The sequence below is a fragment of the Nansenia antarctica genome, assembly GCF_963989245.1.
Source record: "Nansenia antarctica genome assembly, chromosome: 2".
In the NCBI taxonomy this organism is placed as follows: Eukaryota; Metazoa; Chordata; class Actinopteri; order Argentiniformes; family Microstomatidae; genus Nansenia; species Nansenia antarctica.
In genome coordinates this window covers 33778710-33799085 of record NC_137675.1, presented here as the reverse complement: position 1 = coordinate 33799085, position 20376 = coordinate 33778710, and the positions used below count along the sequence as shown (strand labels likewise).

Here is a 20376-nt window from a genome sequence, read left to right as displayed (position 1 = left end):
ACACTCACTGTCCAAACACTGTCAACACTGTCCAAACACTGTCCAAACACTGTCAACACTGTCAACAATGTCCAAACGCTGTCAACACTGTCCAAACACTGTCAACACTGTCAACAATGTCCAAACACTGTCAACACTGTCCAAACACTGTCAACAATGTCAACACTGTCCAAACACTGTCCAAACACTGTCCAAACACTGTCAACACTGTCCAAACACTGTCCAAACACTGTCAACACTGTCCAAACACTGTCCAAACACTGTCAACAATGTCCAAACACTGTCAACACTGTCAACAATGTCCAAACACTGTCCAAACACTGTCAACACTGTCCAAACACTGTCCAAACACTGTCCAAACACTGTCAACACTGTCAACAATGTCCAAACACTGTCAACACTGTCCAAACACTGTCCAAACGCTGTCAACACTGTCCAAACACTGTCAACACTGTCAACAATGTCCAAACACTGTCAACACTGTCCAAACACTGTCAACACTGTCCAAACACTGTCAACACTGTCAACAATGTCCAAACGCTGTCAACACTGTCAACACTGTCAACACTGTCCAAACGCTGTCAACACTGTCCAAACACTGTCAACACTGTCAACAATGTCAACACTGTCCAAACACTGTCCAAACACTGTCAACACTGTCCAAACACTGTCAACACTCACTGTCCAAACACTGTCAACACTGTCCAAACACTGTCCAAACACTGTCAACACTGTCCAAACACTGTCAACACTGTCAACAATGTCCAAACGCTGTCAACACTGTCCAAACACTGTCAACACTGTCAACAATGTCCAAACACTGTCAACACTGTCCAAACACTGTCAACAATGTCAACACTGTCCAAACACTGTCCACACTGTCCAAACACTGTCAACACTGTCCAAACACTGTCAACACTGTCCAAACACTGTCAACACTGTCAACAATGTCCAAACACTGTCAACACTGTCAACAATGTCCAAACACTGTCCAAACACTGTCCAAACACTGTCAACACTGTCCAAACACTGTCCAAACACTGTCAACACTGTCCAAACACTGTCCAAACACTGTCAACAATGTCCAAACACTGTCAACACTGTCAACAATGTCCAAACACTGTCCAAACACTGTCAACACTGTCCAAACACTGTCCAAACACTGTCAACACTGTCAACACTGTCAACAATGTCAACAATGTCAACAATGTCAACGCTGTCCAAACGCTGTCAACACTGTCAACACTGTCCAAACGCTGTCCAAACACTGTCAACACTGTCCAAACACTGTCCAAACACTGTCAACACTGTCCAAACACTGTCAACACTGTCAACAATGTCCAAACACTGTCAACACTGTCCAAACACTGTCCAAACGCTGTCAACACTGTCCAAACACTGTCAACACTGTCAACAATGTCCAAACACTGTCAACACTGTCCAAACACTGTCCAAACGCTGTCAACACTGTCCAAACACTGTCAACACTGTCAACACTGTCCAAACACTGTCAACACTGTCAACACTGTCAACACTGTCCAAACACTGTCAACACTGTCCAAACACTGTCCAAACACTGTCAACACTGTCCAAACACTGTCCAAACACTGTCAACACTGTCCAAACACTGTCAACACTGTCCAAACACTGTCCAAACACTGTCAACACTGTCCAAACACTGTCCAAACACTGTCCAAACACTGTCCAAACGCTGTCAACACTGTCCAAACACTGTCAACACTGTCAACACTGTCCAAACACTGTCCAAACACTGTCAACACTGTCCAAACACTGTCCAAACACTGTCAACACTGTCCAAACACTGTCCAAACACTGTCCAAACACTGTCCAAACGCTGTCAACACTGTCCAAACACTGTCAACACTGTCCAAACACTGTCAACACTGTCAACACTGTCCAAACACTGTCAACAATGTCCAAACACTGTCAACACTGTCAACAATGTCCAAACACTGTCCAAACACTGTCAACACTGTCCAAACACTGTCCAAACACTGTCAACACTGTCAACACTGTCAACACTGTCCAAACACTGTCAACACTGTCCAAACACTGTCAACACTGTCCAAACACTGTCAACACTGTCCAAACACTGTCCAAACACTGTCAACAATGTCCAAACACTGTCAACACTGTCCAAACACTGTCAACAATGTCCAAACACTGTCAACACTGTCCAAACACTGTCCAAACACTGTCAACACTGTCCAAACACTGTCAACACTGTCAACACTGTCAACAATGTCCAAACGCTGTCAACACTGTCAACACTGTCCAAACACTGTCCACACTGTCTAAATACTGTCAACACTGTCAACACTATCCAAACACTGTCAACAATGTCCAAACACTGTCAACACTGTCAACACTATCCAAACACTGTCAACACTGTCCAAACACTGTCCAAACACTGTCAACACTGTCAACACTGTCCAAACACTGTCAACACTGTCAACAATGTCCAAACGCTGTCAACACTGTCCAAACACTGTCAACAATGTCCAAACACTGTCAACACTGTCCAAACACTGTCAACAATGTCAACACTGTCCAAACACTGTCCACACTGTCCAAACACTGTCCACACTGTCCAAACACTGTCAACACTGTCCAAACACAGTCATCACTGTCTTAACACTGTCAACACTGTCCAAACACTGTCAACACTGTCCAAACACTGTCCAAACACTGTCAACACTGTCCAAACACTGTCCAAACACTGTCAACACTGTCCAAACACTGTCAACACTGTCCAAACACTGTCAACACACTGTCAACACTGTCCAAACACAGTCATCACTGTCTTAACACTGTCAACACTGTCCAAACACTGTCAACACTGTCCAAACACTGTCTAAACACTGTCCAAACACTGTCAACACTGTCCAAACACTGTCCAAACACTGTCAAAACACTGTCAACACTGTCCAAACACTGTCAACACTGTCCAAACACTGTCAACACTGTCAACAATGTCCAAACGCTGTCAACACTGTCCAAACACTGTCAACACTGTCAACAATGTCAACAATGTCAACAATGTCAACACTGTCCAAACACTGTCAACTCTGTCCAAACACTGTCAACACTGTCCAAACACTGTCAACACTGTCAACACTGTCAACACTGTCCAAACACTGTCAACACTGTCCAAACACTGTCAACAATGTCCAAACACTGTCAACACTGTCCAAACACTGTCAACAATGTCCAAACACTGTCAACACTGTCCAAACACTGTCAACACTGTCCAAACACTGTCAACACTGTCCAAACACTGTCCAAACGCTGTCAACACTGTCCAAACACTGTCAACACTGTCCAAACACTGTCAACACTGTCAACACTGTCCAAACACTGTCAACACTGTCCAAACACTGTCAACAATGTCAACACTGTCCAAACACTGTCCACACTGTCCAAACACTGTCAACACTGTCCAAACACTGTCCACACTGTCAACACTGTCCAAACACTGTCCAAACACTGTCCAAACACTGTCAACACTGTCAACACTGTCCAAACACTGTCCAAACACTGTCAACACTGTCCAAACACTGTCAACACTGTCCAAACACTGTCCACACTGTCCAAACACTGTCCAAACACTGTCAACACTGTCCAAACACTGTCCAAACACTGTGAACACTGTCAACACTGTCCAAACACTGTCAACACTGTCAACACTGTCAACACTGTGAACACTGTGAACACTGTCAACACTGTCCAAACACTGTCCAAACACTGTCAACACTGTCAACACTGTCAACACTGTCCAAACACTGTCCAAACACTGTCAACACTGTCAACAATGTCAACACTGTCAACACTGTCAACACTGTCCAAACACTGTCAACAATGTCCAAACTGTCCACTGTCCAAACACTGTCAACAATGTCAACACTGTCCAAACACTGTCAACACTGTCCAAACACTGTCAACACTGTCCAAACACTGTCAACAATGTCCAAACACTGTCAACACTGTCAACACTGTCCAAACACTGTCAACACTGTCAACAATGTCCAAACGCTGTCAACACTGTCCAAACACTGTCAACAATGTCCAAACACTGTCAACACTGTCCAAACACTGTCAACAATGTCAACACTGTCCAAACACTGTCCACACTGTCCAAACACTGTCCAAACACTGTCAACACTGTCCAAACACTGTCATCACTGTCTTAACACTGTCAACACTGTCCAAACACTGTCCAAACACTGTCAACACTGTCCAAACACTGTCAACACTGTCCAAACACTGTCCAAACACTGTCAACACTGTCAACACTGTCCAAACACTGTCCAAACACTGTCAACACACTGTCAACACTGTCCAAACACAGTCATCACTGTCTTAACACTGTCAACACTGTCCAAACACTGTCAACACTGTCCAAACACTGTCAACACTGTCCAAACACTGTCCAAACACTGTCAACACTGTCCAAACACTGTCATCACTGTCTTAACACTGTCAACACTGTCCAAACACTGTCCAAACACTGTCAACACTGTCCAAACACTGTCAACACTGTCCAAACACTGTCAACACTGTCCAAACACTGTCAACACTGTCAACACTGTCAACACTGTCAACACTGTCCAAACACTGTCAACACTGTCCAAACACTGTCAACACTGTCCAAACACTGTCCAAACACTGTCAACAATGTCCAAACACTGTCAACACTGTCCAAACACTGTCAACAATGTCCAAACACTGTCAACACTGTCCAAACACTGTCCAAACACTGTCAACACTGTCCAAACACTGTCAACACTGTCAACAATGTCCAAACGCTGTCAACACTGTCAACACTGTCCAAACACTGTCCACACTGTCTAAATACTGTCAACACTATCCAAACACTGTCAACAATGTCCAAACACTGTCAACACTGTCAACACTATCCAAACACTGTCAACACTGTCCAAACACTGTCCAAACACTGTCAACACTGTCAACACTGTCCAAACACTGTCAACACTGTCAACAATGTCCAAACGCTGTCAACACTGTCCAAACACTGTCAACAATGTCCAAACACTGTCAACACTGTCCAAACACTGTCAACAATGTCAACACTGTCCAAACACTGTCCACACTGTCCAAACACTGTCCACACTGTCCAAACACTGTCAACACTGTCCAAACACTGTCAACACACTGTCAACACTGTCCAAACACAGTCATCACTGTCTTAACACTGTCAACACTGTCCAAACACTGTCAACACTGTCCAAACACTGTCCAAACACTGTCAACACTGTCCAAACACTGTCAACACTGTCCAAACACTGTCAACACTGTCCAAACACTGTCAACACACTGTCAACACTGTCCAAACACAGTCATCACTGTCTTAACACTGTCAACACTGTCCAAACACTGTCAACACTGTCCAAACACTGTCTAAACACTGTCCAAACACTGTCAACACTGTCCAAACACTGTCCAAACACTGTCAAAACACTGTCAACACTGTCCAAACACTGTCAACACTGTCCAAACACTGTCAACACTGTCAACAATGTCCAAACGCTGTCAACACTGTCCAAACACTGTCAACACTGTCAACAATGTCAACAATGTCAACACTGTCCAAACACTGTCAACACTGTCCAAACACTGTCAACACTGTCCAAACACTGTCAATACTGTCAACACTGTCAACACTGTCCAAACACTGTCAACACTGTCCAAACACTGTCAACAATGTCCAAACACTGTCAACACTGTCCAAACACTGTCAACAATGTCCAAACACTGTCAACACTGTCCAAACACTGTCAACACTGTCCAAACACTGTCAACACTGTCCAAACACTGTCCAAACGCTGTCAACACTGTCCAAACACTGTCAACACTGTCCAAACACTGTCAACACTGTCAACACTGTCCAAACACTGTCAACACTGTCCAAACACTGTCAACAATGTCAACACTGTCCAAACACTGTCCACACTGTCCAAACACTGTCAACACTGTCCAAACACTGTCCACACTGTCAACACTGTCCAAACACTGTCCAAACACTGTCAACACTGTCAACACTGTCCAAACACTGTCCAAACACTGTAAACACTGTCCAAACACTGTCAACACTGTCCAAACACTGTCCACACTGTCCAAACACTGTCCAAACACTGTCAACACACTGTCAACACTGTCCAAACACTGTCCAAACACTGTCAACACTGTCCAAACACTGTCCAAACACTGTCAACACTGTCAACACTGTCAACACTGTGAACACTGTCAACACTGTCAACACTGTGAACACTGTCAACACTGTCCAAACACTGTCCAAACACTGTCAACACTGTCAACACTGTCCAAACACTGTCCAAACACTGTCAACACTGTCAACAATGTCAACAATGTCAACACTGTCCAAACACTGTCAACAATGTCCAAACTGTCCACTGTCCAAACACTGTCAACACTGTCAACAATGTCAACACTGTCCAAACACTGTCAACACTGTCCAAACACTGTCAACACTGTCCAAACACTGTCAACACTGTCCAAACACTGTCAACAATGTCCAAACACTGTCAACACTGTCAACACTGTCCAAACACTGTCAACACTGTCAACAATGTCCAAACGCTGTCAACACTGTCCAAACACTGTCAACAATGTCCAAACACTGTCAACACTGTCCAAACACTGTCAACAATGTCAACACTGTCCAAACACTGTCCACACTGTCCAAACACTGTCCAAACACTGTCAACACTGTCCAAACACTGTCATCACTGTCTTAACACTGTCAACACTGTCCAAACACTGTCCAAACACTGTCAACACTGTCCAAACACTGTCAACACTGTCCAAACACTGTCAACACTGTCAACACTGTCCAAACACTGTCCAAACACTGTCAACACACTGTCAACACTGTCCAAACACAGTCATCACTGTCTTAACACTGTCAACACTGTCCAAACACTGTCCAAACACTGTCAACACTGTCCAAACACTGTCAACACTGTCCAAACACTGTCCAAACACTGTCAACACTGTCATCACTGTCTTAACACTGTCAACACTGTCCAAACACTGTCCAAACACTGTCAACACTGTCCAAACACTGTCAACACTGTCCAAACACTGTCAACACTGTCCAAACACTGTCAACACTGTCCAAACACTGTCAACACTGTCAACACTGTCAACACTGTCAACACTGTCAACACTGTCCAAACACTGTCAACACTGTCAACACTGTCCAAACACTGTCAACACTGTCCAAACACTGTCAACACACTGTCAACACTGTCCAAACACTGTCAACACTGTCCAAACACTGTCAACACACTGTCAACACTGTCAACACTGTCCAAACACTGTCAACACTGTCCAAACGCTGTCAACGCTGTCAACACTGTCAACACTGTCAACACTGTCCAAACACTGTCAACACTGTCCAAACACTGTCCAAACACTGTCAACACACTGTCAACACTGTCCAAACACTGTCAACACTGTCCAAACACTGTCAACACTGTCAACACTGTCAACACTGTCCAAACACTGTCAACACTGTCCAAACACTGTCCAAACACTGTCAACAGGAGCTGATGTGTTCCACTCACGTCCAGACGTAGGCTCTTAGGGTCGGCGGCGATCCGTCCCAACCAATGGAAGCACAGCATTCCGAGCACGCTCACTTTCAACATGAGGTTCCTGAAACGCACACAAATGCCCTCCATAAGTATTGGAAAGAGACAGCATTTTGTCTTCTTTTAGCTCTATACTCCCAACAGGTCATAACTACCAGGTTACGGTAGAGATTATCAGCTTTAATTCAATGTTTTATTTTTTCTGATTGATTTCGCCATTTAGAAATGACAAAAAAGAACTATATCTTTTTATATATAGTCCCCCTATTTCAGAGAACCAGTAGTATTAGAACATTGGCTTGACAGGTGTTTCTGGTTCGTCAGGGGTGTTCCGTCACATCATTTGTGCAGCGTAAGAGAGCTCTCAATGTCTGGTATTGATTTAAGCTTTACGTTTCCCTTTGGACTCTGCTATTGGTGCCTGCCATATGAGGACCAAAGAGTTGTCACTATCAAGGCTAAGAAATCAGGAAGAAACTATCATAAACATATCCAAAACCTTAGGCTCGTCAACAACACCAGTTTGGAATATCATCCAAAAGAAGAACTCAGCAATTGCAAACGGCCTGGTAGACTTCTACAGTGGATAACCAAAGAATGCTTTTTTTCTGATATTTCAGCCTCATGAAGGCTTCCTTGACTTTATTAACGCCTCTTTGGTCCTCCATGTTGACAGACACCAATAGCAGACTCCAAAGGCAAACACAAAGCCTCACTAGAAGAGCTGTGATGGGGTCACGGTGACCCCTGTGAGTAAAAAATCTTTGCACTCCATCAAGGTCAGGACCCTCCTTTAATGACTTTTCCTAGATATGTGCGTTCTACCACCCAGTATCCTTACATTTTCAAAATCACATATAGTTACACAAGCTAGTATGAAGCTATTTTGCAGTTTTTCTGTGTCGGAGGCAGACTAAAAAACAAGATGGCCCATAGTGGTCGTTGTGTGTAAGTAGCAGATTTACATTCTAAAAAGAGGGTCTATTACAGTGGTCCCCAACCACCGGTCCGGGTCATTTGGTACCGGGCCGCAGAGAATGAATTTTAAAAATATTGTATTGATTATCAGAGTCTGAAAGACACGAATGAATTTTCTCCGCCACTAATTGATTCAGTCCACTAAGTCAACGATTTCTTTTTCTTTATTCTGAAGAAAACCCCAGATTGAAGCTAGATTTAGGCCGCTTTCAGACCTACATTTCGTTCCGATTTAGGGAGCAGTAAGTTACAATGCTACAATGTTGCAGACCACATGCGCGAAGAGACGCGCTTGCAAAACAGTTTTGTGATTGGTCCAAGTTTAGCAGGAAATTTGGATTTCAGGATATCCCTCTCCTCCGCCGGTCCCTTGAAAAGAAACATCAACTCACTCACGCAGCCAGTCTGATAGCAGCGGACCGCTAACGTCCAATCACAACAACGATTTTGTACAATTCAGTATAATATTTGTAGATATGTTTTCGTTTAAATAATATTCACTCTGTCTTTTAGTTTCACACTCAAAAATCCCTCAAACGGTCCACTCTGTCTACAGCGGGAGAACAGGTGGCAGAAGGAGAGCCATCAGCATCGGCTAGCTGTGGTGGTGTATCAGCAGACATTAGCAAGTAAAAAAACGATTCTTATGTGCCGTCACTTTAGCAACGACAGTATTGGCAGGGAAAAAAGAAGGGGAGTCGATTTTCTTATTGACAACGGAATTACATGCTGGAAAAACATGCAGCTAAAATTCAGGGAACATTTGGACAATAAGAGACACAAGGGAGAAGTACGGGAAAACAGGGCTCATGTAGGTATCATCAAAGGTAAGAGTTGGTTTTCTCTAACTCAGCTGTTTACCGAATGTTCCATCTGACTGTCACACTGTGATTTTACTTGTGTAATGTGGTGGGTTGACATAATTCACCCACGGAACTAGATAAGTGCGTGGTACCCGAGTTGTTTATTCAGTTCTATTTACTGCTTGAGTGTGTTGTTGACAATCGTTCATATCCTACATTAAACGTTTAGCTTTGTCATTTGATACGCCACCTACGACTCCCGTCTCTCGGCACTACAGTAAACAGTTAATCAGTAACGTTAGCCAGTTTTGTGCTCTCATGTAGGCCTACTTCGTATTGATGAGCTGATGATCTTTGTGTGTGTGTGTGTGTGTGTGTGTGTGTGTGTGTGTGTGTGACTGTCAGTCACAAGTTTATATTCTATGGATGTTGTTCAGTGCTGTATGCGCGTTCCTGGTTCTGTGTGTACTCTTGTGTACTTCATATTCGATGAGCTGATTATCTTTCACTGTGTGTGTCTGTGTCTGTGTCAGTGTCTTGACTTGGGCGTATCTGTCAGTCACATGTATATTATTATGATCCAAAGATGGATATTATACGGTAACCTACGTTCAGTGCTGTATGTATGCGCGTTCCCTGTGTTCTGCTGCAGCTGTAGCCTCCGGATATCTTGGTATTTGATCACCTACTATATAAAACATCGCCGCTCGGCTTTAATGGCTTAACCGTTTTTCTTTTTTTTTTCACGCTCCCTCTAGTTTTTGGTGAAATTACGTCGTTGTTTTGAGCGCGCTTGCGCGTTTCATGCGCGTGCACGCGGAAAAAAACGCCTGGCCGCCACTAATGTGGAAACTCATGGAGGAAACACTGCGGTCGTATCATTTTATTTCTATATATTTATGCCCCCACACCCGAAGGCCGGTCCGTGAAAATATTGTCTTACATGAAACCGGTCCGTGGCGCAAAAAAGGTTGGGGACCGCTGGTCTATTAGACCCTCAAGGCGGCTCTACTAGTAGGTAAAATAGGCACAGCTGTTAAAAAAATATAATTATAATTATTATTATTATTTGACTGTTGGGAAACAGCTGAAAATAGGATCAGGCATTATCAGTTTTGACCAAAAGAAGTCCGATTATAATAGCGAGCTCTTATAATGTAATATAACTAATCAATTTCTGTGCTCAGCTGTATATTATTAAACCAAGATTTAGATTAGACATGATAAACGGGGGGATGCAGGGGGTAGGTTAGGTTTAAAAAAACAAACAAAGGAACCACAGCTGTGACTCTGCGGCTTGTAGTTACAACCTCCTACCTGAAGATGGCGACGTAGGTGCGTACGCTGGGAGAGTCGTACTCCTCCATCCAGGCGGCGGCGTTGAACAGCCCGGGGAGGAGGAGGTGGATTAGAGACACCACCACGGGCACGGCCAACAGGCTGGCCTCCTTCAGCAGGGGGTTCTTGTGGACCACGCGTACCCTGTACTGCAAGTCCTGAGAGGGGAGGGGGAGAGAGAGAGATGAGGGGGAGAGAGAGAGGTGGGGGAGAGAGAGATGGGGGGGGGGGGGGTGAGAGAGGTGAGGTGGGGGAGAGAGAGGTGAGGTGGGGGAGAGAGAGATGAGGGGGAGAGAGAGAGGTGGAGGGGAGAGAGATGGGGGGGAGAGAGAGATGAGGGGGGGAGATGAGGGGGAGAGATGAGGGGAGAGAGAGATGAGGGGGAGAGAGAGAGGAGAGGAGAGGAGAGAGAGAGATGAGAGGAGAGAGATGAGAGGAGAGAGATGAGGGGATAGAGAGATGGGGGAGAGAGAGAGATGAGAGGGGAGAGAGATGGGGAGAGAGAGATGAGAGGAGAGAGATGAGAGGAGAGAGATGAGGGGATAGAGAGATGGGGGAGAGAGAGATGAGAGGGGAGAGAGAGATGATAGGAGAGAGAGATGAGGGGAGAGAGAGATGAGAGAAGAGAGAGAGATGAGAGGGGAGAAAGAGATGAGAGGGGAGAGAGAGATGAGAGAAGAGAGAGATGATAGGAGAGAGAGATGAGGGGAGAGAGATGAGAGAAGAGAGAGATGAGAGGAGAGAGAGAGATGAGAGGGGAGAGAGAGATGAGAGGGGAGAGAGAGATGAGAGAAGAGAGAGATGAGAGGAGAGAGAGATGAGGGGAGAGAGAGATGAGGGGAGAGAGAGATGGAGGGGGGAGTGAGGGGAAGGAAGACATTTGTGACAGGATTTGATTAATAGGTCCCCATCTCGGCAATTGTGAAACCTCACAATCGAGCCAAACAAGTCTTGTTGTGAAAAAAATTGTTTTCCGTTTTTTGGCATAGGACGACAAACGAAGCGATGAAGAACCCACTCGATGTCATATCCAACAGTTTTACATTCACTAAATACCTACATTTAGTTAGCAAAGTCGGGTGGGGGGTATTATTTGTTTTAGTGTGGCAGTGTGTGTAGCCACGCCCACCCCAGGTCTATGTAAGGAGCCATGCTGTGCGTCTGGACCTGTTGACAAATTTACAAGATGGAGCTGAAGCTGAACCTCTCGCTAATGCTATCAACAGAATTTCAAAAGCAGGCAGAAATATCGACAGTGGGCAATTAATGAACTCCTTCATACTGGACTATACATAACGGGAACTCCGAACTCCGAATCTGACGATGACAGATGACAACGGAATTTCAGACGTTGATCTCCACATCAGTTCACTATTCTTGGGACAGTCGTCTGCACAGACCTTCTGCTGTGTTCTTGGGTAAGTTTTAGTGAGTTTTAGTGAGTTACCACCCTGGGAACGAACACTTTGTTCGGCTGCCCTCAGGCAGGCGGTTCAGGACCATGTCCGCAAGGACAAATAGACTGAAGCTCAGCTTCTACCCTAGGGCCATTCAGGCCCTGAACACAGCAAAGACCTAGGTTCTAGGCCCTGGACAATCTAGACAATTTGATGGCAGCTACTAGATTGTAATCAAGTGCAATACTGAAATACAACTGTGAACATTTCAAACCTGCAAACTGCGACACTTTAAATGAATGTGCAATAATACTATGTGCAATATGACAACCCTCGTGTGAAGGTTCAGAGATAGGAAATGTTAGGATATTTATAGCATAGCATAGAGTACAGCACAGTGTTTTATTTGTATAGTATAGTAGTATAGTATAGTGGATAGTGTATATAGCCTTTATTTATGTAAACCAGCTCTTTTCCCTTCTTGTTTTTAGTATTTCATTCCTAGTACCAGGGGAGCCCCCCCTCCTAAATTTCGTTGTATGGTACCTGTACTGTATTAATGACAATAAAGACCATTCATTCATTCATGTGTTGTTTACTAGGATTTTGTATTGTTTACTTAGGATAGCCAAACAGTTATTTGATGTTTTGTGCGTAAGGTAGATAGCCCCGTTGTTAGCATCAGTTATCAGACCACTGAAACTGCTCACCACAATTATGCCACCCCTCTACAAAACTAATGAGATGGTGGGAGGAATAAATACGTTGTCAAAGATAAAACATAATGAATAAATACATTTGTTGGAGACCTACTAAACATGCAACATAGTGTAATATGTTTCATGCACCATTTTAGTGTGTTTGTGTGTACCAGCTAGCCAAACAAGTGTTAGCTTGTTAGCTAGCTAGCTAGCTTTGTTAGAGATATAATAGATTATAGAAAAAGTAAATGCTTTTGCAATGAACGCTAATGTTGTCGCTAATGTAATCCTTATATCAAAAATAATTCATTGATATGTAGATTTGCTGTAGAATCCTTATATCAAAAATAATTCATTGATATGTAGATTTGCTGTAGAATAATACTGTGGATTGAAATGATTTCACTAGCCTACTACTCCTTACAGTACAACAATAGTACACTGAGAGTCTATGGAAAACCTACACTAGCAGTGTGTCCACACCTCTGACCTGACATCTTTGTTACAGAATGACGAGGTGAGAGGTTCTGAGAGATGACACCTTGATGAGTCACCAGCACTTCAGGTATTTGTCATTGTCATTGTATAAGCAATTCTATTTTATGAACATAGTAGTATTTTGTAAAAGTGGTGTGTTGGTAACAGTGGGCAATCATTTTAAATGTACTGTCTTCTTTTTTTATTAGGCTACAGCTTTGATGCCCAGATGGGATGGGAAGGAACTACACCAAGTCCCACTAGATGCTTTATGGACTATAATGATAAATGCATACACACGGACACAACATTATCATTTTTTACCATTCTATTATTGTATTGCTCAATTGTATCTCCCCACGGCTGTCAGAACGGCAGAGTCACTACCCATCTTCCGTCGTAGACTGAAGACCCATCTCTTCAGGTTACACCTTAACTGCTCCTTCTGAGACATCTTCTGCCCCTCACCACTACGTCTCGTAAAGACACCCACTTTCCCCTCTACTGTGTCCCTAAGAACTTCTATTGCCCCCCTTGTACTGTTTCTCTGTTTCTCCAGTGTAAAAAAACAACAAAAAACTAGGTTTTAGAAGAAGGTGATAGGAGAAGGTTTTTCCTTCTATCAATGGCCCCGGGCCTGAGCTAGATTACTCTTCCTGCTAGGAATGGTGGACTGATGATTCTCATGCTTAGTATTCAAATGTATTGATTGTAAGTCGCTTTGGAATAAGGTGTCTGCTAAATGCCAAAAATGTAAATGTAAATGTTGTATCTTGCCTAATTTTTTCCATTGCCATGAATTTTACTCTCTTGTACTTGTAATGGGACGTAATACACTTTTGGTACACATGGCAATAAAATGATGATGAATCATGAATCTTGAATTATTATTATTATTATTATTATTATTTAGCTATTTAAACGTGTCAGCCCTGCAATTTTGCTTCCTGAGGGTTAGCTGACAACCCCACTGACAGATGACAGGTAGGTAATGACAGGTAGTGTAATGGGGGAGTGGTTGTCTTGAGGGTGTGGTTGTCTTGAGGGAGTGATTAGGGTGTTCCCACCCATTACCTCTGTGAAAAATGTCTCTGAAATGTCTCTGAAGACTTATCTCAGTACAGTGGTTCAGGGGGTATCAACATTCAAATATCCATGACTTCTTCAACTTGTTTCAGATTTCAATGTATGACACATCATTTTAAAGTTTACAATCTACCCTTTCATAATCTGGAAAAAACAGAAAAATGATTTTGCCCTAGTTGCGGACTTTTTAACCATGCCCTGTCACATTTACTCCTAGAGTTTTCGGTACGTACTAAAGCTTACACACACGTGACGCGCATGCTAAATGGACTGACTTATATAGACTGACTTATAGACTGACTTATACAGACAGACTTATACAGACTGACTTATACAGACTGACTTATATAGACTGACTTATATAGACTGACTTATATAGACTGACTTATATAGACTAACTTATACAGACTGACTTATACATACTGACTTATATAGACTGACTTATATAGACTGACTTATATAGACTAACTTATATAGACTGACTTATATACACTGACTTATACAGACTGACTTATATCGACTGACTTATATACACTGACTTATACAGACAGACTTATATAGACTGACTTATACAGACAGACTTATATAGACTGACTTATACAGACTGACTTATATACACTGACTTATATACACTGACTTATATACACTGACTTATATAGCGCCTTATTCCAAAGCGCTTTACAACGACCTCTCATTCACACATTCACACACACATTCACATACCAATGGCGGCAAGCTACCATTCAAGGCGCCGGCCTGCTCACTGGGAGCAATTTGGGGTTCAGTGTCTTGCCCAAACACACCTCGACACCTTCGAACCGCCGATCTGCCAACCTTGCGATCATTAGATTCTTGGAGGTGATTCGAACCCGCAATCTTCTGGTTACCGACCAAGCATTTGAATCAACTGAGCTACAGAGCTTGCATGCACGCTAACCTTGTGCATGTAGTCAGAGAAGTGGTAGACGCCCAGCATGCAGGCGCTGGTGCTGCCCAGGCAGATGGCCCAGGCCAGGCCGTGGACCGCCAGCCTCCACAGCCGCTGGCTCACAGTCTTCTGGGCCTGCTTACGGCCCACCTCCTCCAGCAGCTCCTGCCAACACAGAGACCAAACGCTCGTCACTGTCCTCTTAGTGACACGTGATGGGAATGACAGGTTTCTTTGTGTGTGTGTGTGTGTGTGTGTGTGAGAGGTCATCACATTCCTCTTAGTAATAAATGGGAATGAGATGTTTCTGTGTGTGTGTGTGTGTGTGTGTGTGTGTGTGTGTGTGTGTGTGTGTGTGTGTGTGTGTGTGTGTGTGTGTGTGTGTGTGTGGGTGCGTGCGTGCATGCGTGTGTGTGTGTGTGCGTGTGTGCGGGTGTGTGTGTGTGTGTGCGGCAGTGGCGATTCTAAGGATTTTATACATGGGGTGGCAAAGGGGTGGCAAGCAGATATTTTAGTGTGGCCATAATTTGTGGCCATCTCTTAATGTGATTAATATATGTATATTTATCATCCCTTATTGCCTGTTCTACATATAGAACTAGTGTGTGCACACCAGTGTGTATGTGTACAGGTTTCTCTCTTATCCAGTAAATTATTACAAAGACATAGGTTTGTGGGAGAAAAAAACATTTTAGAGACAATAAACAAGGAATATGAACAATGCGCGACGGAGTGTGGGCGCGCTGAACTTGATCGTCAGAACGAACATAATAAGAATTAGTTGGGGGCCTTAGGTATATTTTTGTGCAAATTTTTGCAAAAGCACCAAATTTGGCCCAGATGTAGCTCAGAGTATGCTCTAATGATTTAGCCAGGGCGCCCGAGCCAACGACCACCGGGGTCGCCATGGCGGCCAAATCAATATGGCCGTCCTCTGAAAAAGGTTTCGGCTATAACTTTTGAACCAAATGAACTAGAAATGCAACCCTGGTGTCTATTTTATGTTTTTTGACTATTAGAAACACATTAGAATGCTTATATTCATGATTGGGTGTGTCTGGACCCCTAATTTGCATAATGTAATTTTTTTGTTTTGTTTGGCTTTTGGGTCAGGTCGATTGGCAAATGTCAATTTCCTTGCTGTGACGTATTGCGCCGGTCTTGCAGGTGTGATGGGTGCCGCCAAATGCATTGTACTTCTGACATTGACATTCTCGGTTGCAGGTTGGCATCTTCTGTATTAGCTGCACAGGGTTTGAGGAATTCTGGACCATGGAGGACGATATCATTGAACACTCGTAAGGGTTCAGCAACAGAATTTGTGAGACAGTTGGACAGGAAGGAGCCGTCAAATGTGTGGCCTAATTGTAAGCAGTACTTGTGTAAAACCAAGGCAGCCCTCATCAACAGAATTGCCTCATCCTGAGCCAATTGTTCCTCTTAGCCACTTGTTCCTTGTTTGCGATGTAGGTTTCCCTCTCCTTCTGGTGTTCACTCTATTCAGGCAGATAGCTGAGGAGATGTTGCTTGAAACACCTGCGTTCTTTCATAAGGTTCCTGTAGAGTTGCCGTAATATGAGATTGTGAAGGAGGATCTGAAACCTCAACCAGGGCAACAATTTGTACAATAGTTAGATGGTCAAAGGTTGTCCCCCACTCACTGGTAGATGCTTCCCCTTCTGACACCCTGATAACATTTGGCATGTAGTACACACCTGCTGCGTGCACATCGGAAGCTTGTGTAACTAATCTACCAAGAAGCTAAAAATGTTTACAGGATTCTGCCCAGCTTTTCAGATTGGAATCAACATTATCTGTTACTGCCTTGTGAAGGTCATCCATATCTCCCCCTCACATATGACACAATGAATGCCACAGGCTTTGGGTTGACATGATCGAAGCTTTTTAGGACTCACTACTAAGGAGGAGCCAACGTCATACTTTGGAGCCCTTTTGACACGACAACTACTACAGTAGCTTCTACAGCGTTTGTGATACATAGCATTATGTGTTTTAAGCGTTGCTGCAATACCTGAACCGTCATTCAACTGATCAATTGTAACATTAACAGAAGAAGGAAGAACATTAGCAATAGCTAAGAAATCTTTTTTTCCCTTTCTAGTGATACAAGTCGTTGTATGACATCGAGCCAGTGGTGGAGTCACAGCTACCACGGGAACAAGCTGGTTTCCATCGTGGAAGATCAACAGCAGACCAGGTAACACGACTCTGTCAGGACATCGAGGACAGCTTCCAGGACAAGAAGAAAGCTGGGGTAGTGTACCTGGATCTGACTGCTGCATATGACACCGTGTGGCACCGGGGACTCCACCTGAAGCTGCTGAGGACAATACCGGACCGCCACATGGTGAAGTTCATCATGGAGACACTTTCTAACCGCAGCTTCATCTTACAGACCAGCAGTGGCCAGTGCAGTAGGCTACGAAGACTGAGGAACGGGGTACCGCAGGGGTCTGTTCTCTCGCCGATGCTGTTCAACGTTTACATCCACGACCTACCTGATACAGCATCCAGAAAGTATGGCTACGCAGACGATCTTGCCATCATGCTGAGCCGACCAACGTGGAAGGCGATGGAGGAGGGTCTTAATGTAGACATAGGCACACTGGTAGCATACCTTCGAAGGTGGGGTCTACAACTCAGTGTCGGAAAGACAGTCGCAGCGGCATACCACCTTAGCACCAGAGAAGCCAGGAGGGAACTTGAGGTGCGCGTTGACAACAAATGTCTGGAGGTCCGGCAAGCCCCGAAGTACCTTGGAGTGCGTCTGGATCGGACATTATCCTTCAACCAACACCTGGAAGAAGTCAAGGCCAAGGTGACATCCAGGGCCGCGCTGATCCGCCGCCTCGCTGGTACAACCTGGGGAGCCTCCGCTAAGACGCTAAGAATATCCACCCAAGCCCTGGTCTTCTCTGCAGCGGACTACTGCGCCCCAGTCTGGAGCAGAAGCCCTCATGCGAGAAAGGTCGACTTGGCTATCAATACCTCCCTCAGAATAATAACTGGATGCTTGAAGCCTACCCCTGTGTCCCTCTTGCCAGTCCTCACAGGAATAGCACCGGCCGGCCTCCGACGGGAGGCTGCCACCCTCGCCCTGGCCAGGAAGGCACAAAAGTATGACTGGCACATCCTGCACAACACCACAATAACACCAGCACCTCCAAGCAGACTCAAGACCCGCCACCCTTACAACAAGGCAGCACAAGACATGCTCAACTCCACCTCTGAGGACATCTCCAGAGATGCATGGTTGGCAGCAGCTTGGAAGCAGGAGTGGGAGTCAGCCGGGCCCTCCCGAATCCACCGCTACATCTGGGACCCAGGAGATGGCGCCACTGGAGGAGACGACCTACCACGCCGGCAATGGACCACACTGAACCGTCTACGAACTGGTGCCGGTCGCTTTAAAACATCAATGAAGGCGTGGGGCCTGGCGGACAGTGCGGCATGCGAGTGCGGTGACCCAGAGCAGACCGCCGACCATATAATCACCATCTGCCCCTTATATAGACCACCCTCAGAAGCCAGCCTCTTCGACCTAGAACCAGAGATGCGGGCATGGCTACGCGACACCGAGTTGGACCTCTGACGTTACACGAAAGAAGAAGAACAAGTCGTTGTATCTTGGGTCTTTGCAATGGATCATCATCATCTCATTGGCAGAGACAGCATAGGTCCCAATTAATGGTGCCGCTACTAGAGGTAGAGGTAGAGGCCATATTGTGATGACATAATACAAGACTTGCGTGAGATTGAGGAAATTGTAGCCTACATGTTGTCGTTGCAGGAAATAGTAGTTGTAGACAGGTAAAACAAGACAATACCTTATTTTCAGCATGTCTCCTATCAATTGAAATGATAAGAATGCATATATGACAATGGGCTGTGTTCGTGTAAACAGAAGGCATCAGTCATTGTTATCTTGATAGCTAGCTACTGTAGAATATTATAGGCTGGCTCCACTACCAGCGTTGCGTCACCTCGCCATCACCGTTGCATTAACTTGACGTTGTACCTGCTCCACCGTCATTTGTTGCATATAAAAATATAGATTTTTCCACCTCAAGTATCAGCAGTTCGTCATCCATTTCTGCAACAAGCTTCACCTGTGGTGATTCACAATTCGCAATAGCTGCGACCAGGCACGAGCTATAGAGTAGTTGGCTACGTGCATTTTCAATCTGGTATCTTCTCTATTAGTGGATTAACCGCTGTGGTGATTTAACTGATGATAAAAAGACATCAAGTAGACTACAAACAGAGCAAAACAAGAAAACAACACCAGAATACAACCAATATACAATTATAACCAACAACCAATATACAATTGTAAATATAAGTTTGCGTTCGCCATCAGAAATCAAACTTTGCCGAATTTTTACTTTGGACGCAGCCATCGGCCGCAACGCAACGCGGCCGCAACGGAGCACCTTTCATTGATTACAAAAGAAACGGTCCCTAGCTGACAGCAATTCCGGACGCAACGCAGACGCAACGCAGACGCAACGCTCGATGGCCATAGTGGAGCCTGGGCGTTAGCTAGCCAGCTAACTAGCTAGCTAATGTTGTGAGGTGCAGAGAGCGGGATCCTGGAATATTATGAAAATTACTGATGATGAATGATGAATTATAACTTACGTGAGGAAGAAAATAGTAGTTGTACACGTTACTGTCCATCTTTATGACTTGCACACAAGCATGAAGTCACAATACTGTAAACAGCTTTTTAAAATTCAAATTCAAATTGTAACCGTCTTTAAGTTCACGAGGTCTGGCCCTCCCACATGCTCCCCAACATTCAAAATGGGTCAATATTGGATTTGTTTTATTTTTTTTAGCTAAATCATTAGAGCATACTCTGAGCTACATCTGGGCCAAATTCGGTGCTTTTGCACAAATTTGCACGAACATAGCCTCATATACAGGGGTGCACATAACTGGTGCGCCAGTGCGCATGCGTCGCCAAAATGCATGCTGCGCGGCAGATCA

The 20376-nt window shown here is 44.5% G+C and overlaps 1 protein-coding gene across 1 annotated transcript in view; it reads right to left on the bottom strand.

Moving 5' to 3' along the window:
* Positions 1 to 20376, bottom strand: part of tmc6b (transmembrane channel-like 6b) — a 94534-nt gene that overhangs the window by 50529 nt on the left and 23629 nt on the right. The window contains exons 10-12 of the mRNA XM_080522340.1: positions 15373 to 15528; positions 10754 to 10932; positions 7629 to 7719 (exon numbers count right to left, since the gene is read on the bottom strand). Of these exons, the coding sequence (XP_080378466.1) occupies positions 7629 to 7719; positions 10754 to 10932; positions 15373 to 15528 (426 nt within the window). The remainder of the gene's footprint in view (positions 1 to 7628; positions 7720 to 10753; positions 10933 to 15372; positions 15529 to 20376) is intronic.